The 26,815-nt window shown below is 40.1% G+C and overlaps 2 protein-coding genes across 5 annotated transcripts in view; one reads left to right on the forward strand and one right to left on the reverse strand.

Moving 5' to 3' along the window:
* Positions 1-1,130, forward strand: part of ACO1 (aconitase 1) — a 35,721-nt gene extending 34,591 nt beyond the window's left edge. The window contains exon 21 of one of the 2 annotated variants that reach the window (XM_039733150.1): positions 603-1,130. In XM_039733150.1, the coding sequence (XP_039589084.1) occupies positions 603-716 (114 nt within the window). In that variant the 3' untranslated portion in view covers positions 717-1,130. The remainder of the gene's footprint in view (positions 1-602) is intronic. The other variant, XM_039733151.1, reaches the window with a different exon arrangement.
* A 1,979-nt stretch (positions 1,131-3,109) lies between these two features.
* DDX58 (DExD/H-box helicase 58) lies at positions 3,110-25,813 on the reverse strand. Of its 3 annotated transcripts, XM_039733147.1 has the most exons (18): positions 25,557-25,812; positions 25,345-25,476; positions 23,425-23,603; positions 22,787-22,937; positions 20,918-21,040; positions 19,877-19,990; positions 18,833-18,986; positions 17,733-17,991; positions 16,864-17,026; positions 16,368-16,469; positions 14,169-14,326; positions 13,333-13,468; positions 12,309-12,457; positions 11,118-11,208; positions 10,278-10,448; positions 8,549-8,700; positions 6,522-6,668; positions 3,110-4,720 (listed from the first exon to the last, which is right to left on the reverse strand). In XM_039733147.1, exons 1-18 carry the CDS (start codon positions 25,660-25,662, stop codon positions 4,424-4,426), a joined length of 2,784 nt encoding a protein of 927 aa, XP_039589081.1. In that variant the 5' UTR covers positions 25,663-25,812; the 3' UTR covers positions 3,110-4,423. The 3 variants fall into 3 exon arrangements, with proteins under 3 accessions (XP_039589081.1, XP_039589082.1, XP_039589083.1); XM_039733148.1 differs by lacking the exon at positions 25,345-25,476 and having other exon boundaries at positions 25,557-25,813; XM_039733149.1 differs by lacking the exons at positions 13,333-13,468; positions 14,169-14,326 and having other exon boundaries at positions 25,557-25,813.
* Between the last annotated feature and the right edge of the window lie 1,002 nt (positions 25,814-26,815).

Consider the following 26,815-nt stretch of genomic DNA (forward strand, 5'->3'; position numbering starts at 1 on the left):
ATTAGAAGTTATTCTAACAGGGGTTAAACCAAAGGAGGGTAGAATTAGGTTAGATACAAGGAATAATTTGAGATGAGGCACTGGAACTACTGCCCAGACAAGCTGTGGATTCCTTCTCCCTGGAAGGGTTCAAGGCCAGGTTGGATAGGCTTTGAGCAACCTTCTCTAGTGGAATGTTCCCTGCCCATGGCAGTGGGGGTTCGAACTTGGTGATCCTTAATGTCCCTTCCAGCCCAAACCATTCTATCATTTACTATGACAGGATATAAAAGCAGGATGCTCAAACTGTTTTAATTAACACAAAGCCACCCTGTATTTTGGACCAGTCACTCAAAGTCAACTGTAAATTTCTCAGTTATAAATGAAGCAGCCAATGCAAAGAGACTCCATACTGTGTTTGTTATGGTTTGTTTTAAACCACTTTCCTCGCAAGCAGCTTCCTGTAGTCTAGTCTGGATACAAGTATTGGTGCCTGTTCACTTTAGCTTTCTATCACAATTTTTTAAGATAGTGAAACTATGCTAGTAGTCTTTATTTTACTGTGATGTCAAATAACATGTGCAAGGTTCTGCTGCTTGAATGACTTTCTTTGACCCTAACAGCTGGACACTGGGAAAACCTTTAATGCCATCATGAGATTTGACACTGATGTGGAGCTCACTTACTTCCACAATGGCGGCATTCTGAACTACATGATCCGGAAAATGGCATCCTAATCAAAAGCAATTAAGCAAAAAGGTCCAGGTACAAACCTGCTTCTCCTGAGCACAATGAAACTATAGCAATCATGCATTTCAAAGTGTGAACCATAAAGTGAACAATTTTTTTCTGTGGATTGTATTAGAAGGCTTGTTTACAGTGCTGAATTTTTCTGTGTATCAGGAAACTGGACACACCCTCATAAAGTAAACAGCATTTATTAACTGTTTTGTATGGCAGTTGGCTTGACTTACCTTAGGACACAGAGCAAAAGTCATTAAAATACTGCTGGCATCTGTAGAATCATTGAAGATCACGTGCTGATTTCATGTATTTGATCCACTTAGTTTGACTCTGAAGTTAAGTTCTATGCTTATATCAATGATCTAGAAATTATCTGACAGTATAAAAACATTTTTATTCCTTCCTGATTACCTGACACTAACTTGCTTTCTTATTCAGTTAAAGAGAATCTGAATCTAATATTGAAATTATTTAGCTGTTTATTAATTTTAAAAAATGTGAACTCTGTTTAAAATCCAAGCCTTTATGGAAAGGTGGACTTATTGGGGATATTTCTAATATATAAAATTAAATTTATTTTTAAAAAGTTTGGTGGTTCTGTCATTTTATCCTTAGTGTTGTGATGCAAAGCAAAACTTCAACTTACACTCTTCTCATTGTCCCTGTAGGAACAAAATCATATGAGTCTTGACTTTCCATATTTTAATTCTAGTTTCTTTGACAAGTTTTCATGAGCTAGAATGAATACAAATACTGTCAGTCTTCTGTAGCCTAACAGAATACTGGCATGATACACTTCCATCTGTTTTGTGCCATCAAGAAGACAATCTCCACACTTGCAAGATCCTCATCAACAATTTCTCTATCAGTTAGCAACCAGTAATTACATTCATTAACTCAATGCAGTCAGTGACTGCCTAATCAACACTGCCATGTGAATATATTTACAGTGACAACAAACTATTCTTACTCAGAGATAAACAATTCTCACTCTTAACTGCATTTACAGCAACTGCCACAACAATTAACATAGTGGAGAAATTACTTCAAAGTAATTTCCTAATGCATTTTTAGTGCAGTCAAGTCTGGCTTTGTGGATAAAAACCAAGTATTAAAACAGTTATGAAAGAAGTGACTTCAGGAGGGCACAAAGACTGCACTGTACCTGAAACAGGCTATTGCTTGATTGTGACTCCTCTAGTAAATCCATCAGAGGCCCCCCTGCAACCACAATGTTGCAGGGTCTGAAGTGTCTCTCATGAGGAGAAGCTGAGAGCCAGGACTGTTTAGTCCAGTGATGGAAAGGCTCAGGGATATCTCTGCTCTCTGTGTACAAACATCTGAATGGAGGGCACAAAAGAATATGCAGCCAGGCTCGTTTCAGTGATGCTCAATGACAGAGCAAGAAGCAGTGGGCACAAACAATGTGAAACACAGCATGTTCCCTGTGAAAAACAGGAAACACTTCTTCACTCTGAGAGATCAAGTGCCAATGGGAGGAGATTGCCAAGAGAGGTTGTGGTGTCCCAATCCTTGGAGATGTTCAGATGCTGTCTTCAGACATTGTCCTGGGCAATCCCTTGGGTCACAAGATGACCTTTAGAGGTCCCTCCTCCATCCTTGGAGATGTTCAGATGCTGTCTGGACATTGTCCTGGGCAATCCCTTGGGTCACAAGATGACCTTTAGAGGTCCCTCCCAACCATAGCTGTTCTATGATTCTGTGAACATAGTTAATATGGTAGTAATCTTAGTAAGAAATATGCAATTTTCCAGCTTCAGGGTTTGGTTTTTTTAAAATCAGATATTCTCAAAGGCCAAATAGAGTGCTGGTGTTCCTCCCCACCCTCCCATCTTCACTGAAGGAGTGTACTGAAGGAAACAGGAAAAGCTTCTTGTATCAAGCTGAATTCTTATTAATGTGTTATTCCCATCAACCTTCAGTACTCATTTAGGCTGAATTGCAAAGTTTTAGTCTGAAATCCTTGTGCTGAAGGAATAGGAAAATATTAAAAACTTTCAAGTTCAACTTCCCAGGAGTTACTACTATAAACTGGAATTTTGGACTGATTTTTTTTTTTTATGCCAAGAGTCCCAAAGCAGATGGTCCTTTCAGAGCAATTTGATACTTAAGAACTGTAATTCTTCCATGTACTTTAAATCTGACAGTGCTAAATTACCCTTTTTCAAAAGCATTTTGTTCCTAGTATTTTTGGAGGGGAGGCATTATCTAAACATAAATCATCTTAATTCATTGTTCTGTGTTTCCTTTTAGGTAAAAACTAAGTACAGAGGAAGTTACTGTAGGACTGAGATTCAGCCTTCCTGTACAGTGCATACAACTTTCACAGTAAAAGCGTGGATTGAGTTGGAACATGAAGCAGTGCTTACAAAGTTCTTTTGCTTTTAATGCCACAACACTTTACAAGAACACCACAAGCTTCACTGAGTATGATTTAGGCAGTTTAAATTAATTTTTGAACTCACAAATTTAGGTTCATTTTTTTTAACTCTTAAATTAGATTTGGGGTGGGAGGGTTGTGTTTTGGTTTTGGGGTTTTTTTAATCAGTTCAAGTGTTTTGTAGCATAATTCTTGCACATACATACCTTACCACATTGCAAATACACAAAGTGAACTTAAAATACATTTGGTTTTGGTTCCAGAAATACTGAATACTAAGCTTCTTGAAAATGTGTGGAATCAGCAGGTGCTTTTAAGTGTTCAAGTACAACATTTCATAACTCTGTAGGAATTTCTGGTTTTCCCAGAGAAATCTGGGATCTGGGTAAAGAGGACAGATTTGAACAAACTAATGCCTAGATTTTGTAAGAATGCTAGATCAGCTGTGACAGAAAGCTTACAGTATTTCCAGTGTCTTGAGACATTTTAGATGACAATCCATGAAACAGTGCATCCAGGTAAGTGCTAATCCCCATCAAAACTGAACCTCCTCCCACCACGCAGGGCACTTTGTCCCTATTAGGACATGTTCAGTTCAGCAGCACAGGAGGGTGCCCATTCTGCAACTTGAGCAACAGCAACTTGATCAAGGTGCAGTGATATAAAAAAGTGCTACCCATTTTAATCACAAGGATGAATCCCCAAGAGGGCTCTGCCCTACTGCATTTCCTGCTGTTGCAGAAGCATTTCCTATTGAAGACAGATTTAAGAGATGTAGTATCTTCCTTACAGAAAAGTTACTGGACATTTTTCTTTCAGTTTTATATATCAACGTCTAGAACATTAAAAGTAACTTTTTTAAAAGTTTCAAAAGTAGCTAGATACTGCCTGAAGTGCTGGCAAGCCATGTTGTTTGCAAGGATGTGAAATCCAACAACACATTAGTAGTTACCAGAGAAGATGCTGATTCACACCTTGATTCTTGAAAGTGTAGCCTGTTACCTAAAGTTGGATGTTTAGTTAGTCATTCAACTTGATCTTATTTTTTTTCAGACCAGGTTACTCACAGCCATAATGATTTGTATCTAGACACCTAGGCACATATTTGTCCTAGTGAAACTTCTGGTGAAATATTTCATTATATAGCAAATACTGGTTTTAGTGGCTTTACCAGCCTTCTATCATCTAGCCAGATGCAGGTGAGTGGCCTAGCATAAAGAACAGAAGTTTAAAGTTTTTATAGAAAATTGATCATTGCTGCTACTGCCCTAGAACAATATATCCATTAAAATGTTGAGTTCAGCTGCATGTTTCTTCATCAAAATTCTTCAAAGACAAATTAATACTTTTCCATTTCGGAAAATCCATTTGCATCCCAGTTTCAACATCCTCTAGTACAAAGCTTCTGATTTTGATCACTGGAAGATTATCAAATATCTTGTACTTCACTATGATCCCCCAGTCATGCTGGCACTCAGTATTTCGGCAATGCATCTTGCTTTTTTTCTCAAAACCATCAAACTGAATCAATTTCTTGTGGGGCTTTGTTGTATAACGCTCCTTGAACGCATCACCTAAGACAGTGTGATGAGCCTCCTGAAACACATGGCAGAAACACTTAATATTAGAAACAACATTCCTCATTTTTCTCTTGTCATTCCCCTTCTCTTCTCAAATACATGTTCTCCCTGTTAAGGCACTTGCTGTCATCCAGGAGGCTCACCTTCCAGCCTCTTTGGCTCATTGCTCTTTTTTCCCCCCTGTTCATGGATACCAGGTACTAGAAGGACCCAGGCCTGGGCTTATCAAAACTAAAAAAATGTACTGTATATCCCCAGTCACCAACTTACACATATTTGAACTTAGTAAGCTTTTTAAAAATTGTGTTTGCAGTATTTGAGCCATGCCTGTGAAACTAAGAGAGTAATTCAGACAATGAATAAGTTTGGGAGACTCCTGTTTCCCATGAGGAGTCATGCAACTACTTTGAAATGGTAGAAAAAATAATCCTTAAAAGAAGGAGCTACTGTTATTGTTTATAACATATATAATAAAATGTTAAAGAAATTAACAGCCTTGTTTAAAAGCACATTTGCAATCTGAGCTTAAATCTCAAAATGATAGAGCCTCTGGAAATGCAGTTTGTAGGGAATTATTTAAAAAACTGAGGCGTTATTTGCAGAGTACTAAGCAAAACCACTTACTGAAGAGTGTTCTGAACTCTTGGCTCTATTTGTACAGGTGTAGGTGGTAAGCCAGGGGAACAAAATAGAGTAAAATCAAAGGTGCTTTAGATAGCCCTTGTTTTTGGTCAAAGAAATGTAACCAAGCGTTCACAAAGCTGAGCTATTCATAGGTGATAAGCCAGGGGAACAAAATAGAGTAAAAGTCAAAGGTGCTTTAGATAGCCTTTGTTTTTGGTCAAAGAAATGTAACCAAGCGTTCACAAAGCTGAGCTATTCCCAACTCCTTGCAGAGCTCAGCTATAGTGAGCACCATCTACATTCCAAAAACAGCCGATAAAAACAAACAAAAATTTGGCAAGGGCCTGAAGGCAGACACAGTAATGCTCAGCTGTGGCCTGAGTCCCCTCATCACATTGCAACTGCGCTTTTCAGAGCAGTACAAATAGAAGCAGCTTCAAAAGAACAAAAAAGCAGAACTATAAAGGTTCAAAGTGCTCAGAAAAGCCTCTCCTCCATGATCATCACTTTCCATGTGTAAAGAGTATTGCCTTCTTTTGTCTACAAATAAAATATTTATGTTCAGAAAGAGTACAATCATAATGTCCCTAGGATATACATAGAAGCAAAGTGATGTGAACTACACCTACAGAATGAAAAACAATACTGAAGAACTGTAGGGCTCTTCTTGTGAAACCATGGTTTACCTTGCTTTTCAAAACTCAAACTGACCCATAAGACAAGGAGTTTGTAAGCCAATCCCAGTACTTTGTGTAGATAATTTTTAGTCAACAGAAATTATGGGAGAAATATCTCAACAGCAGATAGAATTCCATCTGATACTAATCAGGAAAGTAAATATCCAGCAGTAACTCTAGAAGGTTATGTATTTGAAGATCAGGGGATTTTCAACAAAATTTGTCAGAAGGGCTTCAGGAAAACTGAATCGATTCCTACCATATCCCATATTTCCACTCCTTGGACAACGTCCTATCATATATAATATCATATATCATATTTCCCATATAATATATCATATCATACTGCAGAAGTAGTCACAACTGTTCCTGTGGTTCACTGATTTACTCAGAATTTCTGTTCTCGTCCAGTTTGCACAAAATAGCCCACTTCCACACTGATAAACAATGCAGCTAGTTCAATAATGCTGACTTCCCTTGGTGGTCATGGATACAGATTCCTGTACAGAAACATACCTTTATAATTCTGATGTCATCTGTACTGCAGACATATGCTTTGCATTTTCCACACAAAAGTTTTTTCTTCCCTTCTACTATTTCATGTTTTGTTTCATTCTTTCTGGAATCTCGTAGCATCTTCTCCTTCATTTGCAGGCCACGTATCTGTAATAAATAAATAAAAATCAAGATCATTATGAAATGAAGTCTCAATGTCTGCCTAAACATGACTTTGAGCATGTAATATCTAGGAACCTATTACTTAAAGCACACAAAACAAAACACACTTTGTTCTGGCAACTCATACCAAGAAAAAATAGTGCATTTGTCAATTTAGAATGCAGTGACTACGTGATGAACAGCATTTATGCTGTTTGTTCCTTCCTCCTCTCTAGCCCCCAAAAGTCCTTCTGGTCTTCAGGCTGGTATGTCAGTGTGAACCCGTAAGTCACATGAGACCTACACCATAATTAATGCTGCTGCTCTGGGAATCTCACAGTTTGGAAAGAAAGCTACAAAGACCACAGAAACTGCAGGCAGAGAAAGAAGCAACAAGGCACAGCCTGTAGTTGAGAACCAGATGCAGAAATGGAAACCTCCAAGAAGAAGTGGGAGCAACTGCACCAAGCCTTGGAGGTAGGAGAAGAAATGTCACAAAGACCAGGGGGCCTTGGGCAACCTTTGTTGCACAGCTCAATCTCTAAAAGCTTGTCTGGAAACACAGGATGATCTGTGAGTCCAAGGGGGTATGGGATAACTGTACCCCAAGGGGGTATGGGATAACAAATCTTTTTTGTTAATAGTGCCTGCCACTGCCTTTTTCCTGGCTTTCCTGAGGCCTGGGGAACACCACTGATACCAGCCATTAGCTGTATTTAACTCTAGTCACTCCCACTCTCTGGGCCCAGCCATTTTTTTACACAGCAAAGAATGCACCCATCCAAGCCATGAACAGCCAGTCTCTCCAGGACAATGCTGTGGGAAATGATGTGAACTTCCTTACTGAAGTTCAGACAGACATCAAACACAGCCTTCCCCACATCCACTAAGCAGGTCACACTGTCCCAGAAGAAAATCAAGCTGCTCAAGCAGGACCTGCCTTTCATAAACCCGTTCCAGGTGGGCCTGATCCCTTGTTGTCCTGTAATGATGGGGAATAGTACTCAAGGTGATCTGCTCTGTAATGCTCCCTGGCAGAGAGGTCAGGCTGATGGGGCTGTAGTTCCCTGGATCCTCCTGGTCCTTCTTGCCAATGTGTGGTCACACTGACCAACCTCCAGTCACCTGGGATTTCCCTGATTATCCAGGACTGGAAAGTGCTGGAAAGTGGATTGATGAGCTCTTCTACTAGTTCTCTCACTACCCTTGGGTGGATCCCGTCTGCCTCCCTAAACATGTGTGTATCACAGTGGTGTAGCAAGTCACTAATCAGTTCCCTTTGGATTAAGGGGCCTTCATCCTGCTGCCTATCTCTGTCTTCCAGCTCAGGGGGCTGGATATCCTGAGAACAACCAGTCTCAGAGAGGCAAACAAGGCATCAAGTGCCTCAGTCTCTTGTCTTCATCTTTGTCACTATGTTTCTCCCCATATGCAATAGAGAATGGGGATTTCTCCTTAGCCCTTGGTGGCGCTCCATATGAATATCCAGTTGGGCTTTGGCCCTCCTGATTTTCAGCTGCAAAACATCCCAGTATCATTGCACAAGATGGCCTCAAACTCTTACATGAGTCCTTCTCTTTCCATAAACAACAGGTCATAAATTCTACCTCACACTCTTTCACCCATGAGTCCTTCTCTTTTCATAAACAACAGGTCATAAATTCTACCTCACACTCTTAAGTTTTTTGTAATTACTGTACAGTTGACATTCACAAACTGGCAGTACACAGTATCCCTTCTCTGCTGACCTAGCCTTTGTCAGAAATCAAGTACAATGAACACCTCCCTCAGGTTATCACTTGGCCCTACATAGAGCCTTAGTAGGTGAAGGTTGATACAGATTATGCCTTTAAAATTTGAGTATGAAAACTGCACAAATCACAAACCTTTCTTGCAAATGTTGTTTCATCCCAGTTCTGTAGCTTTTCAATAGCTGCATTCATCATTTCTTCCTTGTAAATGTTTAGTTTTTCATTCTCAACCACTTCTGTTTTGCTTGTCACAAGGATGCACTTGCTGTCTCTTGCCCTTCCACGACCTACATAGCAACACATTTATGCTCTTTAGTTACTCTTAACAACATGTGCAGAAGTGACAGGTCTGCCATAAGACTATTAAGGGCCTTCTGGATGGCTGCTTTTGTTTGCAAATTTCAGATTCAGACAATTCTGAAGAGCATTCTTCAATAACAAACCAGAACAAGATACCCCCTTCCAGGTACCCTCATGGATATACCCTAGCCAGTACTTTATTGCCTGCTTCTGTGGCCTCCCTGCACTGAATTCAGGCATGCTTTGAAATACAGTTTTTGCGTAGCATTTGCTGTCTTCTTGTCATGTAAAAAAAAAAAAAAAAAGAAAAGGAGTGTAGCATTTGCTGTCTTCTTGTCATGTTAAAAAAAAAAAAAAAGTAAAGGAGAAAAGTTCCTCTCAGTCTTTCTTATTAGTTTTCAGCCCTGCTAATTGGTGTCTAAAAAGACCCAAAACCTCCATATATCACAAAAACCTAAGGAACTGGAAGTATTGCGCTGACAAGAACACAGACAACAATAGCAAGCACCTTCTCTTCTACCTGACTATGCCTACTGTTTGCCTGTTTATTAAAGCTGTGACAAAGGCAAACCCAGAACCACAGGGATCTCATACCAGTTTAGCAGTATTTTGGTTATAAAAAAGTGTTCACACTTTCTTTTGAGCTTTTACTCCACAAAAATCATTATTCTATGTGGTTTGGAATTGACATAACCTCTCTTCTTTACATATTTAATGGCTTTTTAATAATAAACACTATCTTTTCATCCATGAAAGTCAATTCTGGGCCAATTGTTTAATTACAAAACACAGATAAGAAGGTCACAGCACACAAACCCTGAAGTGTACAGAGTGAGTACAATGGAAATCACTTCACATTATGATATTAACTGCTTGGGAAATAGAAAAAAATATTGCAGAGGCACCCTTAAAAGAGTAGGCAGTTTTATGCCGTTTAGGAATGTGAAGCAGAAATCAGTATTTAGTGTGGCTCTTCATTCCCCTCTACTGGCCATACTGTAAAATCACCAAATTTAAGGCCAAAGTCACAACAGACTTCTCTGGACAAGCAGGGAAGACAGACATTCAGGGTGTCTTTCTTTTGGTCCTAAATATTAGAGATCTGCACAGGCAAAGACCTCATGTACCTGGGAGTAGCTGGGCTGGTAATAAACCACCAGGCTGGGGAAGGCCTTCAGAAGCCAAGGCAATACAAGAAATTCCATTGCAGCAGTCCTTTGTAAATTGTCACAGAATGATTTGTAATACTTCTGACAACAGTTCTTCTAGCCATACTTCTGCTTATATGTAATTGTCAGCTGGAGGTATCAGTCCTCAACAGCTCAATAACCTTGTGCAGCATGGCTAATTTGCCTGTTGTCAGTCAGAAAACATCAAGGACTTGGCTCTGTGAACAAATTTATCATGTCCTATCATTCACCTGACTTTGCTCTTAAGGCACAGAGAAATAACAGCAAGGCATGCACATATTACTACAGTATTTCCAGTGTGCCATTTAGTAGCATTTCATGTCCATTTCTAGGCTAAAACAGGTTTCTACAGTAATAGCTCTGAAATTCCATACCTCTGACTTGGATCATTTTGGTGACATTACCGAAGTATTCATAGAGCACCACAAGGTTGCACTCACTAATATCAATGCCTTCGTCAGCAACAGAAGTAGCAATTAGCAGTCTGATGTCTTTGTCATTTCTGAATGCATCCAGTACACCCTTCTGCATTGGCAGGGTCATACCTACAGTACCAAGAAACTGTGTCAGCAAAAATCACTGAAGAGCTCCTTGAGCAAGATACCCCCATTTGCTTTAATGAAATTATTAGAAATTAGTACATTCTTTTGATCTGGAAAACTACTTCAAGTCTGATATGCAGCTGGGTGTATATTATACCCACTGACCAGGGATTCCTGTTGATGTGTCACAGGAATTATCAACCTGGGAAACACCATTTTAGACACAACACCCAGATCATCTTTATTGGAGACACACATGCAGCTTATTTAGTTAAAACCAACCTAACTCTGAACTTAAGCCATAGGTAATTAATTTCAGCTGTACCTTCCATTCTATCTTAAAATGTCTTTCTGCTATCAAACACAAAATAAGAGAGGGATCTATAAAAGTAACAGAGATAATATGATAATTAATCACAAGAAGCTATGACAGTGAACCAGCATAATAATTCTGCAGAAAAGTATTGTTTAACCAAAGATTCTGGACAGAAAATGCAAGCATCTCCTTAGGATCCATTCAAGGTCTTCCTGATATGGAAGAATACAAGTGCAATCCTGCATGACCTTCCTCTGTTTAAGGGCACAAAATTTGAGATGAACACAGGAAAAGCAGAACAACTTTAGCAGCGTAGCCAACACTGGTGTAGCATATCTTAGTGCAAATCTGCATACCTGTTTTCTGATCTCTTCTTCCCTTACCCATCAACACATCTGGCTTTATGTGGCTAAGAAGAGGGTTTCCTTCTATCCACTTCTTCAAAGCCTAGAAAGCAAATCAGGAAGTTAGATTCCCTGTGCAGATGAAATGATAGTTTGTGATAGGTAGCAACTTAAAGGCTGGCTAGAGAGCAAGCAGCCTTTCTCTGCAAAAAAATTTTGCATTTTTCTCTTATAAACTAACAGGTTTGCCAGGAATGCTACACCTCTGACATCAGAGGAAGGTAGTTGATATTTATTACAAACTGGGCTTCCACTACACAATGACAGTAGCACATTCAAACTGCTCTTACAGAAGAACAAAATTCAGCCAAGCTACTGTAGGCTTTTAATTCTAAAATGGAAAGCTTCCAGCAGAGGCTTGGTGTTGTTAGTTTGGACTTTAGCCTGCTTTTAATTTTTTTCTGGTCTGCAATTCATCCAACATGTCTGAATGAAAAGGATAAAAAGGGGGGCTGGATCATTCACTGATAAATCTGTTTACAGTAGATAGAGCTGATATTTGCATTAAATGTTTTGCTCTACTTGTGCTAATGATTAGTAGCACATCAACGTCAAGCATGAACTTTTTCTGGGAGCAAGGTACTGTAAGGGAAAAAAAACGTCATCCAGCCTAGATTCTTGATCATAGGCAAGTATGAAATAGACCAGTGATAACAATAGTCCAAAGAAAAACTGCTGCACAAAGTTTTTCCTTTTTCTTGATCAAAAACAGGTGCTAGGTGACAGACTTTCTTTAGGTCTTGGGAACCCTTTCAGAAATGTATAAATATCTCCTGATGTGCAGTCAGTAATGGGGTAGAGCTGCTGATTCATAACACCACTACCTTAAAGCCAAAACCCTTAAACCACGTCTTGTTGTAACTCACTTTAGGCTTAAAATCAAAATCTGATGGCTTAATGATCAACTATATCAGTAGTTGACAGGTATCATGAAGGACACCATAGCTGTACTGTAGTTTTCAGAAAAAGAAAAAATCCCTCACTCATCCTGCCTCAGGGCATCAAGGCTTAGGTAGACTCAGTAAAACAAATTAGAAGGATCAAATACATGCACATTTTTCTATTTCAGATCAAAATAGGAAGGGTAATATGATGACTCATTTTATTTTCCCATTTTAGGAGTTTTAAAAACAAATGTCATACAGCTACTAAGGCTCTTGTCTTGGCAAAGAGAATAGTGCGAGTCTGTGGGTTATAGTGGTATGCTTCGTCCAGGATGCAAGCAAGCTCTTCCAGCTTGGGATTCTCATTTGACTCATCTTTTGAAAGGGCAGTCAGCTCTAGTTCTTTCTCTGAAAGAAAAAAAGGTTTCTTGAAAAATTTCCTTTTTTAATTCAGAAAGCAGAATTCCCACACAAACCTACTTTCAAACAGCACACACATTCTCTTTAGCTTCTTTTTAAATCTTCTATTCTGTTCTTTCAGATGCAAGCAGGGAAATCTGTTGGTTAAATGCAACAAAATCCCCAGAAAAAACCAAAATATTAATATCTCACATTTTGTAGCAAACTGACATGAGAACTTCTGTGATATAATGGGTGTCAAAAGACAGCAACATAACAAACTCAGCTCTTGTGCTATTTCTTCCAAGAAAGCAACTGAAACTCGAGGGAAGACAGACCAGTGATTTAAAATTGCAGTCAGCATTGCAACACACCAGACCACAGGCTGGAATATATCCCACTGCTAACTAAAACAGGTCAGAGAACAGTGATAACCTCTGACTTTCAATCAGAAAGGTACAAGGGCCACCTGCTTCTCCCCAGAAGACTGAGACTGGCCAGGAGGCTAAGCAGTGCACTGAGCAGTGTATGTTGACTTATATCATGCTACCAGCACCCATGACTGTAGACCATCCCCCTACTTGTGGAGCACGGCCATAAGGGCACTGTTGTGCCTTATGTCCAAGACAGGCATGTAAGAACTTACTACAGCACCCAGCTACAAGTATTACTATTTTATCAAATTCTCCACTGGAAGCTTACAATCCCAGAAATTTAGTTCCCCCCACCTGCCCTAAAACTGCACTTGCACCCATGCAGTCACCACATCTTCTGGAAAGTGCAGTTTCTGAAAAAACAACTGCAGTAACTAAAAAAAACATCTGGACTATCCTACTATAAGCTATCGACTGTCCTGAAACTGTCACAGGTCCTGTGGGAAATACCTTGAAATTTCTCCGTCAGCAGCTTCTCTAACTCTGTATATGGTCCGTTTTTTACATTTGTGAAAAATTCATTTAGGTAGGCTAAAGCATCTTCAATGCGGGCATCTTCACTGATAATGAGAGCATCATTGAACTTCTGCTTGGAAAGAGATACAAGCATTTAGGCCTCATTTTCTACAGGGAGGGATGAACACAAATTTCATTTAGCTAGATTAAGTGCTGCAAACTTGTGGTGTTCTTCCATTTCCATGACAACACAAGCACTGCAAAGCCTCCTCTGCATTTATCTGTCCGCAGTGAGTATCACAGGGACAACTTTTACATGCTTTATGCTTTAACCCGTGTCAGCTTGCTGCAGCCTTCAACAGCCTCACTTAGTGGAGAGGCAAGTACAGATCTCTTCACTGTCATGACCAGTGACAGGACTTGTGGAAACAGCCTGAAGCTGAGTCAGGGGAGGCTTAGGTTGGATACCAGGATTTCTCCCAGAGGGTGGTTGGGCACTGGAACAGTCTCCCCAGGGAAGTGGTCACAACCCCAGCCTGACAGAGCTCAAGAAGTGCTTGGACAATGCTCTTGGGGTCATGGTGAGGATATCCTCTGCAGAGACAGGAGCTGGACTCAATGATCCTTGGGGGTCCCTTCCAACTCTGCATATATTCTACAATTCTAAATAGGACAATTCTAGGTGAACAGAAGGAACAGAATGACTCTACTCTGTAGGGAAGGAAAGAGGAGATTCTAAATAGGACAACTGGTTCAGAATCTGCTTCTAGGTGAACAGAAGGAACAGAATGACTCTACTCTGTAGGGAAGGAAAGAGGATACACACTTACACGCAAGTGTTCAGTACAAATGAAAAGGTCTCTACAAATACTGCTCTCCCTCTCCTTATCTTCCAGTTGCAATAGTCTGCATTTCTTCTGAGTGGAAACTATCCAATGTTCATATCTCTGTGTTCCAAAGTAACTCTTGTTGATTTGGGAGATGGTATCTATTAAAGGATAGAAAAAAATTGTCCGTCTTGATTAACAAATAAAAAGCATTAGCTAGCATTTCCCACTAATATCGGCTCTAAAAAGCCTATTCAAAAGAACAGTTTTATGATACAATCACAGAACCACTGAGGCTGGAAGGCATCTGTGGAGATCTTTAGTTCAACCCTCTGCTCGAAGCAGATCACCTACAGCACGTCACTCAGTTCCAATGGGCTTTGATACTTCCAAGGACAGAGAGTCTACAACGTCTTTGGCCAACCTGTTCTAGTGTTTGACCACCTTATAGCAAAAAAGTTCTTCCTGTTGTTTAAGTATTTCTGTTGGTGCCCATTGTGCCCATTGCTGTTTGTGCCCCACCTATGGGAACCATCTGTGAAGAATCTGACTCGATCTTCTTCACTCCCTGTGTTTCAATGTATACCCAGATGTTAACCTAAAATTAACACAGTACAATTCAACTGAGGATCTGTGTACACACGCACATCTGCAGGGACTTAGTAATAAAATTAGAGCTCACTTATCCTGTAAGAAGCCTATGGTATTCAAAAAACTGCATGTACATTGCTCCTTGACCTACCAGCTATTCAACAGTTTATATTCATTCATTAAATAGCCCACAAGCACATTGTCCAAGAGGCTATCCTTGAGGCAGAACTAGGCAGTACCTCTTTGCTGCATACACACTCTGCCTGAGTGCTTCAGGGGCTCCAGTAACCACAGGGTCCACAGAAGGGAAGCCACTGCTATTCATGCAAGAGGAATTGTCATGCAAAATAAGCTTCAGAAGTGTTTGCTTAATGTAACATTTGTTTTGAAAATCTCTTTGTTCTTTGATCAGTCTTCTTGGGTTTTGGGTTGTTTTGCTGGGGTTTATTTTGGTTGTATGGGGGTTTTAATTCTCCCTCCTGCCCCAGAATATAGTTCGCTCTCAAATATCTGGGAAGTGGAGGGCAGGAGGTAAATCTAGAACTGAGCTAAACAGGTTTAAAGCACTGCAGTCAGGGTGCAAAAACCAGCCTAAACACAGACAACGTCCTTTAATCCAGAGCTGGAGAGACCAGGGCTGATCCTGAGCATATCCATTCATATGCTCTGCTCTGCTCTGCTCTGCTCTGCTCTGTACCCCCTTCTGCTCTCCATTTTTTTTATTAAGGCCACTTACTGGACAACACTTAGGAACTCTGCAAAAGCAGAAAAGATCAATTTATTCTTGAAGGGTTATAGAATTAATCTCATAATCATGAGACCCATTTTCTTTTCACAATCATGCATCTCCCTCTGCAAACCTTCCCACCAGAGTAGTTCCTGAAGCTGGAACCCTACTGACAATTGTTTCCTTTCTTGGACAGCCACATCCTCTTTCCAGTGATGTTTATGTTGCACAGATCCTACTCTGAAACATTACCTCAAAGGCTTTTAAAAGAAAAACAATTGAGACCTGGTAAAAAGTGGAAATAGGAGTACCCAGAAGCATAAAGAGGACAGAATGTTGACCAGAAAAGGTGGCCAGGGCAACCCTAGAAATAACTCTGAGTGCAGCTTGGAGACCAGAGAAAACACAAGTGTCAGAGCAGCAAATGTGAAAATTAACTTCTGCTGTAGGGGAAAAATTGCAACATTCAGATGTGACATTTCTTGTTTTCCTAACAGAGACAGATTGGGTGTACAAGATTTGGAGAAATGCTTAAATAAGAACATAAGGGTATCACTCATCAATGAAATCCAGTCCACTGCATTTTGAATGCAAGCCCTTTTGTTTCAGTTCTTTAAACTCAGAAGGATTTGACAGTGTCAAAACCTCTGTTTTCAGTTGCATGTGACAGACTGAAATTCAAGTAAAAATGTTTATGATTGTCAAACTAATCAGGTATAACAGGAAAATAGTTGATTCTCTTCTCTGTAATCTCTTATTTAGAAAATATTGGTTAAATGCAACTAAAAATGAAGGAGAAAGAAAGTGAAAAAATAGTGTCTGTTCTAGAAGCTATAAGGATTCACACTGATTTAATCAAATACAGGCACATTACAGCATCTTACCCACTGAGTAAATCTTTCTCATCAACACCTCTGTCTCAGTCATCAGACGTGAGATAATATCTGCAAAGTGATTCTGAGCTCGCATTTTAACCCATCTGATATCTAGAGAAGAGAAATATTAGTCAGTGTGCTAAGTAAAACATTTCCCTGGGAAGCACAGAACAAATTCTTGTCTAGATGATAGCTACACATGGTGCTCCATGCAATCACAATCAAGTTTACTGCTAATGAGCACTGCAGGTGCACAGAAATAAGCAGAACTGAATTAAAACTAGAGATGGCACATCAACAGCAAAGAGAAAATATGCCCAAGTGGGCACTGCCTTACTGCAGGACAAGAGATTGCAAGCCTAAACTTCTTTCAAGCTAGGAGGAAGCAAAGCTGCAGCTTAGTTTTAAAAGCGTTCATCTTAATCTAAAAAAAGGGGGAATTTAGTAGCTGCCATAATCATGGTGCTTTGCAACTCACAGGAAAATAAAAAGAAAGTCTGCTTACGTGTTTCTGGCTTGTTTCCAAACCTCTGCAGATCTTGTTTGTTCTCTCTGACAGTGGATATGGCCTGTATGTCAAGGTAGGAGCAGAGGGTACAGATGTGCTCTACAGTTTCCTTAGTGCTCTTGGCATTGCCAACTCCAACAGAAGCAGTTAAACCTACAATCTAAGCACACACATGAATAGCAGTGGTTGCTCCTTTGTCATAAATGGAATAAAACCAGGAGACATCGTTACCAGTCACAAAATTGGCACCATATTCAAAAACATGGAAACAAAACAGGCAAGAGAAGTGTAAAAGAAGCAGGCACAAAAACTTAAGAACCAAATCCTGTATGTACTCATGCCTACTCCAAGGCACTCAAATTAGAGAATTTAAACTTAAAATAAACTATCCAGCCACTTAAATCCATAAGGAACTCTATCTGCCAGTGCTTATCATACAGAGGAAGAGCAAACCCACTTCCAGACCCATCCTTTGATTCATTCAAAGATGTCTTCTCAGCTGGATGAAAACCTCATGCCAGCAGAGGCATGGCTCCATTTTACTGGGCAGAAAACAGCAACAGAGAGGTAACAAGATTACTAAAGTACATGCTTTCTTCCCAGTTCAGCTCTTCCATTTGCTCTCAAGTACTCAAGCCTTTGTTGTGCTTGATCAGTCTTCCTTGGCAGCTGCAGGGAAGATGCAACATGAGGAAAAAGCCTGGAAGTGTTCAAAAATGAAAAAATGTTCCAGATGCTACCATTTGCATTTGCAGCTGTTGTTAAATGGGAGTTTGAACTGGATCAGCACAAAAGGCAAGACTTTGCTGACCGCATTGAAAAACATTTTCCTCTAATATTTCCGCCACTGAGGGGCTGGGCCTTACCTGAGGCAGCTGGTTTGCAGAGGAGTCAAATTTTTGATCCAGGTATCTGGTCATCAACACATTGTAAGGATGGTTGCCTGTAGTGTTGTGGCACTCATCAAATATCATCAGAGTGAAGATGGAGAGGGAGCTAAGGATCCCTTTCTCCATGCTATTCACAAGAATCTGGGGTGTTAGCACAATGATGTCACTGTCCTGTATAACATTTTCTACAGAGATATTTGCAACTGTTTCACCACAAATTCCTTGAACAGAGTATCTGGAAAGAAGATACAAAAAACAGGGTAAGAAAAATGATATCTTGCAGGTCACAGAAAGCTAGAAAAATGGGCTTTTCAGCGAGCTTGAAAGGCAGTTACTAAGTTTCAAATGTCAAAGAGCTGGAGCTGGCAGTTTGACCACAGAAGCTGAGAACAAAAAAAAGAGATGAGGGTAAATAACTGGATATTCAACTATCATTAACAAAAATATATAATATTTGAGGAGTGATTAACTTGTACATTTAAGCTGCATTTGTCAGTTCACATGTAACATCCCCTTTTTGTACATGTCTGGCATCATGGGACTGTTTCTGCCTAGCAGCCTCCTTTTCCCATAGCTACAAGGATACATATATATGGATGTTGAGTAACCAGTTCCCTCACAATCCAAAGATATAGGCTGTTAATGCCCCTCCAAGTAATTCACAGTCCCATCTGAGAGGTGGACTATCATTATCTGACTAGAGGTTTTAAAAACAAAGAAGTTTGGGTCCTTCCATTTAGAAAAGAGAGACTCTGAGAATGGCAAGAGGAATCTCACTGCTACTGCCAGGAACTACCTCAGCTTTGGAAGCAGGTGTGAAAGGAGTCTCAAGAGAAAACACACCTCACTCTTTCAGTACAAAAATACTTTCACCATTTCCACAGACGTGCAACAACAAGTGCTTGAACTCTCCAGAACTAGATTTCAGACTCTCCAAACAAAGTCTGCCATGGCAAGATGGTACTGCCAAACACTCTTGTTCACCAGTAAACATATGACATCTAGCCCTAGCCATAGCTGACCTATAGGGCAGTTTACTTTCTGTGGAGGAAGCCACCAGGGAGAATGACACTTACCCACTTCTTTCAAAATGCTGCCTGAATACATTTTTCTGCTGCTCATACACTGGCACTTTGGTTGCAAGGAAGACAACTTTAGCCTTTCGTCCTGAGGGAACGTTTTGCAAATGATGTTCACAAATCAGAAGTGCCACAAAAGTTTTTCCAGATCCTTCAAACAAAAGAGATGAATGGTAAAGGACTAGTATGAAAAGGTGCATTTGTAATCAGCAGCTTGTCTCATCTGAATACCTTGTAAGAAAGGGGAGCTGACAATAGGGTCGTTACTCTTCCAGACTTGAACACATTTGGAACAGGTTTGAACACAACCATGTTGCTTACTCAGGTGGGGAATCATCCCCTTCTCTCTCACAGTCTCAGTCTGTAAAGGCCATTAAGCAGTCACATGGATTAAAATCCATTTACAGTTGTATTTGAATTCTTTGAAATCACTGAGTCTGTTTTTCACTCTTAGCATGTGCTCTCACATCAAATCAGACTATGTATAGTCACCAGGCCCTTTGAGCTTCCATCCTTCCCCATGCAACCTTGCTCCCCTCCCTCTCATTTTCCTTTGGCCCTCAGGCTCGAGGTGGCACAGCTATTCTCTGTCCCTGCCTCTGTTATCCCACTTGCCTCCAGGGCTCAGGGGAAAATTAGGTTGCCTGGATGTTGAGGCATTGCAATAGAGAAGAGCCAGGAACCTCAAGCCCTCATCCTATTTTTCCTTCAACTTGCAAGAGAAATTTCTTAAATATCAGGATTAGTAACTGGCTTAAACTGAAAAATCCACTCTGGGGAGTGAGAAAGCAGAAGTCAGAACATGGAAATGAATGCTGAATGTGCTGAATACAAGCACTGGCGTGCCAACAGACACGTCTCTCCTGCCAGCCTCTGTGCTGCCCATGGTCATTAATTGCAGGATAGATCTGGATCTACTGCAAGAAAGCAAGCTTTGAAATAAATGGCTGAAGAAGTCTGATTCAACCTTTACCATTCCCTATCCTTCACAGCCATATGCACCATATGCAAGAGAATTTTTCTAAGTGCCTGTCTCCTTACCTGTAGGTGCACAAATCAATGTGTTTTTCCCATCAATAGCAGGCTGTGCAAGCTCAATCTGGTAGCTTCGAGCCTTCATTGGTTCATAAACAGATGAAGACTCACAGATGCTTTCTAGGATAAAACAATGTTTTTGTGAAGAGCATTGCAATAAAAATGCAAAAAATATGCTGTGCCCCATATAGTTGCATGATAAAGGTAGAGGAGTCCTTGCAGTCCACACAGAACATTCCCTGACAGACAAGGTTTTTAATAGGACAGAGGCACCAAAGAAGAATTTTGTGTGAGTTTAATGGCACACTTTTGTTACCCCTCAACTGTGATTCATGAAATGAACTCATTTAAGGTCTTGGCTGACAACACTCACTTCAACTGGTCTTTTTTCAACTCAGAATGAAAACATAAAGAATTATTTTTTCCCCAAATACATGTACAGGATTTATTTTAGCCTTCTGTTCTACAGACTTGTGAAATTATTACTCTCTTAAACTGTGGTGTTGTCAGAGTGTTTGGACTTGTGGAAAAGGAACTAGAAATAACTGGTGGAGCAAAATTTGCCATGACAGTCACAGCACAGATCCTTTGCAGTCACATTCAGTTCTCTAAAGTGGTTAATATCAGGCCATGTGTGAATTAATTATATCAGAGAAGAGATGCATAAACAGGTGTTTGGGGACATTTTTTAACAATGTGCTAACAGAACAGCTTTTCACTAGATATGTGATAAATATGGGGCAAGCCCTCATGTGTGAATTAATTATATCAGATATATATTAATTATATTATCCCCAAACACCTGTTGCATAAACAACAGAACAGCTTTTCACTAGATATGTGATAAATATGGGGCAAGCCCTAATATTTGCAATGCCCTGCATAAGATCCTTTAAACATTAAAACAGAAGACAGCTAAATCAAGTCAGAGATTTGCACTAATCAAATACCTCAGTACCTTCCATTCTGGTACACTACATCTGTGTCCTTTGGGAATCAAGGAAATGGAAAATATCAACCACAAACTTCTAAGTTCTTAAGACTTACCTGAAACCGAAGAGAGACTTTTGCTCAGATTGTCACATTCTGCTTCCTCAGAAAATGTCATCACAGTTTCAAAGTAATTCTCAGAGGCATCTGTCATTTCACCATCAACATCTTTGCCATTATCTGTATAAAATGGGGGGAAAAAAAGCATGTTATTGATCCTTATGATTTTAAAATGTATTTGCTGTGACAACAAGGTGAAGGAGTTGGTTGCTGGAAGAAAAAGACTACATAAAATGATGCTGAACACAGGCTCCTTTTCAAGGAAGATCGACAGTACTGAGAATCTTGGGTTTAGAAGAACCATGTGCTCCATGCGTGTGTAACAGCTTCCAAAAAACAAAGGAGACAATAGATTGGGAGTAAAGTTTACCTCTGTGTTTAGTGACAAGAAATCACTATGTGACATGGACATTAACCACAAGCATGAAAAATTCTTAGGAATTCAAAGAAGCTCTGTAAATTCAAGATTCTGATCTCCCTTACTCCCCACCTTCTGAAAGGACATAGAAATTGTAAGAATTATTCTTTCTATTACACAAAGATCAAAAGAGAAATTGTCTTTGGTGTTATAATTAATACTTTCTCAAAGAACCATGCCAGGGCCCTGCATGAAGAATCTCTTTGCAAACAGAACATATGATCACAAAACACTGCTTTTGGAGTGGGAGAAGGAGCACATCTGCACATCAATCCAGCTCCAGAAAGCACACAGTATCTGCAATTAATTTCTGGTAATAACTCTTCTTAACTGCCAGCAGCAAAATGTTTCCAATATGGACAATGTTTCTTCAGTAGTCTGACTTTGGCTTTGCTGAGTTGGATGTTAGAGGAAGCTGCCCCAAAAGACAGTGATAGCTTTAACTTTAAAAATATAATTGTCAACATATAATATGTATAGCCATCAGGTACACAAAAGAATATCTATATACATATAGGTATTACTCTTATGTATTATTTTACCTATATTTTAATAAATTTATTAATTAGGTATACAACTTTATGTACATATAGTAATTAATTCTCCAAATAAGAAATTACCCTTTGATTGCAGTAATAAAAAAAATTCAAAATAAGAAATATAATTGAAGAAGCCACTTAAATATAGTTTACCCCTGTTGCTAACTAAAAAACAATTCAAACAAGCACCTAGGGAGACAACAAATGTAGATATGAAGATATACAGTCCAGTTCATCTAAAATCACCTTTTTAGTAACAAAATAATGTATTCTCTAAATTCTCCTCTGTTACAGGTTGCTTGTACAAGTATTTTTGAAAGAGGGAAAGGTAAATTCAATGACAAAATTATTTCAATGACAAAAGCAAAATCTAAGAGAGATAATTTTGCACTTTTACAAAATATGAACATAACTTGGGAAGGGCTGCTTATCGATTTCTCATAGAAAAAGCTATGTGATCTGCTCTGGGGATCATAAAAGTGTATCACTCTCTAGACTATCACATTACTAATCACATTTTATCAGAAAATATTGCACGTATCACAACTCAAGACACCAAAAGGATGGCAAAAGTTGAATTAAGAAGAGAAGAATGAAGATTACTTGGCTATTTTTATGCTTTCAGAACCTGTGCTCCCTGATTCTCTTTAGCAAAAAAAGGTTCCATGCCTAACCATTTTGGAGGAAAAATAGTCAAAAACTAATTTCTGCCTGTTTGTAGGACTGTATTTGTGATTAATTTTATATAGAAGACATTTAAAATAAATTTTAAAAGGTTTTTCTTTTTAGATCACAAAGTAGTCTGATGGTATCCTTCTAAATAAGTCTGATTCTCCTGAAAAAGAAAAAAATATTACTGTCTGATACAAAAACAGGAAAACAGCATTATAAAATCAATTCACATTTTACCTTCTCTTATATTCCACAGTTCACTTGCGTTGTAATATCCTGCATTATCCAATGCCAGCTGAAGACTTTTGGGCCAGTTTTCCTTATCCGAGCGACAGAGGCATTCAATGAGTTTAGTTATCCCGGCCGCTTTGCTTCTGTACTCACTGATCTACACACACCACAAACAGAAACTGCTGTAGGTTCTGAGCAATCAAACCCCTGCTCTTTGCTTTGTTATGTTTGGTGTTCAGTTGAAAACTGCACTTCCTTCTCAATGAATCAAAGCTTTACAACAAAATTCAGCCATTTACCCACTACAGCTTCAATTCTGCCAGTGAAGTTGAACACTAAACTTAGCTGGCCTACAACAATAGGTAGGCTGTTTGTTTGAATATTTGTAAATGGTGTGAAACATCACAGAGCTATTCTGTCAATTTCTGTCTGGCCAAGTCTCTCTAATAAACTCTATCTGCCATAAACCTCTGAGGCTTTCCATTTCAGAATAGGAAAAGAAAAAGTTATAAAATTATGGCAGACCTGTGGCCAGCCATCCTCCTCACCCAGCCACCTGTCACACAGGCACTGACTCAACCCACAAGTGAGGAGCCAGCACTTCTCTGAAGCAAAACCAGGCAAATACCAGGATTTTACCATACCTGCAGGATCTCATCACACTCCCTCTCTATCAGGCATGTGTTTATGTATGGCATGATTGCTACAGGATCAATTTCTAACATTGTTGCTTCTATCCGCTTCAACAGCTGCCTGTGCAGCTCCAGTTTTTCCAGTTTGCTGAAGTCCCAGTTTTCAATTGCTTCTGCCAGTCCAGTGTAACCTTTCAGAAAAAAGAGACAAATCATTACTGTGAATTCAATCTCTAGCTAAAATAGGTAGCAAGAAGCTGAAAGAACATTTTCTCAGCCACAATGGAGATAATTAAAATTATTTTTTCCTGTAAATGATAAAAATCTAGGTGAGCCATGTACAATTTTTATCTAATAAGTGACTATTTTTCTTTTTAGCACTTGTATGTCTAACATGAAAAACCTTATCCTAAAAGAGCAGAAGCAAAAAAGAGCCACACTATGTCACAGGTCATATCACCACATCACCAAGCAACTATATCCACTCCTCTCTTTCAATCATACAATACATGGAATTCTTGCATTCCATGATTTTCTACCAGAGGATTCCCAGGGCAAAGGACACTACACAGAATCACAAGGTGCTCTGGTAGTCTTTTATTTACCTGCATTTTATCTTTTACTCTTGTCCTTGGCTCCACCCTCCTTCAAAAATCCCTAGTGTACTGGATTCAAGCCAGTCCCTGACTGAAAGCAGTACAGACACCTGAAATCTAGACAGTCACCAAACAGCTGAAAATACTGTCCTGAACTGTCCTTCACCTCTAGCAGGGGAGGCATATTTTAAGGACCTGTGTGATGTGTGACTTGCTGTGTAGGCTTCTGAAGTGGAAAAATGCACATCAGGGTCCCGGAGGAACTTGTGGGCAAATAGAAGGAATTTGCCTAACTTCTTATTTTCTTTTAGAAGAGCAGAAGAGTGTTGTGGGTACTTACCATGTAAGCATTACCATACTTAATGTCTTTAGTCTAACTATTACTTATCCCTGCATCTGCCAAAAAGAAGAGTAATCCTAAATTCCAGTCTCCGGTCCAATTAACAACTACTTGGGATAGCACTTTGAATCAGAGGGCTAACTGTCTTAATTTTTTTGTTGAATATACATCAAACTGAACACTACTAGCAGGTTCAAAGTGGATAGCTCTGCAATTCAGAAATCAGGATTATCACAGGCTGGTAAAAGGACCTAGTACTTGCTTTAAGGGATGAATGGGCTACACCCAAGTGATAAGAAACTTTGTAATATTTGTTCACTGAAATAATTATTCATAATTAATGGTGAGAAAATGAAAACAAAAGAAGTTTATGGAATGAAATTATGGGGTTCAGCATATCTAATAATTCACCAACAAGTATCTATGAAACAATATACATGTATAGAGGAAAGCTGGCAGACGCTGCTTATTTTTTACCTTCACAATCTCTTCTGTTCCATTTCATAATGGAAATTGGATTAAGAACTTACATGTCAAGCAGTTATAGCTACTGTGGAACAACCATCCTTATAAACTACTAATGGTTGTTTACTTCTTGAAAGAAAAGACTTTCAATGACATTGAGTAATTTTTTAAAATTTTTTTAAAGTCGCTTAAGACCTTGTCGTTGAGTGAAGTTACCACACACTACCAGTCAATCCCCAAGCACCTTCTAGAACACATTTGCTTTTCTGCTTCAGAGGATTTAGCCTCCTTTCATTGTGTTCGGTAGGAACAATGGCTGTCTTGTCTATTCTCTAAAGGCTCTGAGACAGGCAAGTCTCCTGCCAAAGAGGCTTTCTCCATCCTCAGAATTGTTCCCGATGCTTCACTTCCCAACGGGCCTGTTTCCAGACTCTGCCAGCTGGCCTTTTCCTACAGCACCTGACCTGTCTGGCCGCCGGCAGCGCCGGGAGGCTCTGCCCCGCTGGGCTGAAGGCGCCCGGTGGCACCCACCTGCTGCAACCAGCGCATCCAGGAAGCCGCGGAGCCAGCCCTCCGCCTCCAGCAGCAGCACGGCGTCCAGGAACAGCGCGGCGGCCGCCGTGACGCCCCTCTCCTCCTCCTTTCGGACTCGCTCCTTCACCTCTAGCGAGAAGCCAGCACAGGCAGTGAGGGGCAGGGCAGGGCAGGGGCAGGGGCAGGGGGCAGCGTGTGCCGGCTCTCACCGTCGGACAGCCACTCCGTCATGTTGCTGAGGATGTACACGGGGTTCAGGATCCTCTCGATGTAGCGCCGGTAGCACCGCAGGTTTCCCTTCTCCTCCGCCGTCATGGCCGGGCCGCCTGCGCACCGCCGCCGGCGGTCCCGATCCCGCTGCCGATCCCGGTCCCGATCCCGATCCCGGTGCCTGTGCCGATCCCGGTGCCGATGCCGGTGCGGCGGCCCCGGCTGCGTGCGCGGAGCTCGCCCCAGCCGCAGTACGGAGAGAGCTGCAGGGAGCGAGGGGGAGGCGCCCCAAGCAGGGAGCGACTGGAAAAAGAAACTACAGCGCAGCCCAAGAATGGAAAGTGAAAGCGGTCTGGAGCGGGAGTGTTGCGTCAGTCTTGAGCAAAAGAGAAAGGGGACTGCGGCCCCCAGCCCAGCTAAGCATGCCCACGGTTGGAAAGGCTGTAAGCAGCCCGCCTTGCGGCTGACAGGGTGAGAAAAAGCAGAGCGAAAAACAGGAGCGTGACAAACGCCAATCACTTGCTTTTAAACATTTAAGAGTTTAATAATAATAAAAGGGTTATAAAAATAGCAATATAATTAGAGTAATAATAACTTGGACAATTTGGATTAGGATAATATGAGACAATAAAAAACAAAGGGTTGTGGACAGTCCGGGTACCTCTTTCTGGGCAAAATAAGCCCGAAAAAGGACACAGGTTAGTAGAGGATTAATCCTTAAAAACAATAGCCTGTTGCATATTCATACACTTGATACACGATGCATAAATTTCATTCAAATAGAGGATTTTCTCTGGTCATCGTCAACTTCTTCCTCTTAATCCTAACGACGTCTTCATGGCTGAGCGAGGCAGGAAGCAGTTTCTTCTGATAATGGGGCAATAAATTATCTTTCTCTGAAAGATTTAGGTGTTCTGTGGCTACTATCTTGGTGCGAGTCCTTTCTTAAAAAAAGTATCCTACATAGCATAGTTTCTATTTCAACATTATGTTATAAACTAAAACTAACACACTACTTAAGAAAATTAATACAGCATAACTTCTATATAAGTTTCTAACATAACACATACAATATTCATTTTAATATTTGTGAAAAGCCAATCATAAAAGGTGCATTTTTCACACAGTGGCAGAAGGAGGGGCATTGAGGAAGGCATTGACATTTAATTTTCTGCTCTTTTATAGTCCACTTTTACTCTATATAGGATATATTTAATATCCTTCCTTCCCTTTCTCTTATGTCTTCTGTCTGTTGGAA

This window comes from Passer montanus, unplaced genomic scaffold (assembly GCF_014805655.1).
Source record: "Passer montanus isolate IOZ18808 unplaced genomic scaffold, ASM1480565v1 scaffold84, whole genome shotgun sequence".
Lineage (NCBI taxonomy): Eukaryota > Metazoa > Chordata > Aves > Passeriformes > Passeridae > Passer > Passer montanus.

Bases quoted from the DNA above. Each gene is read 5' to 3' on its own strand.
- DDX58 (XM_039733147.1), bottom strand. From the start codon at position 25,662: ATGACGGCGGAGGAGAAGGGAAACCTGCGGTGCTACCGGCGCTACATC. The intron at 14,327-16,367 runs GTAAGATGCTGT...ATCCTTTAATAG, and splicing joins GAGAAAGATTTACTCAGTGG to ATACCATCTCCCAAATCAAC. The intron at 11,209-12,308 runs GTATGACATTTG...TTTGCTTTCTAG, and splicing joins AGACAAGAGCCTTAGTAGCT to GCTTTGAAGAAGTGGATAGA.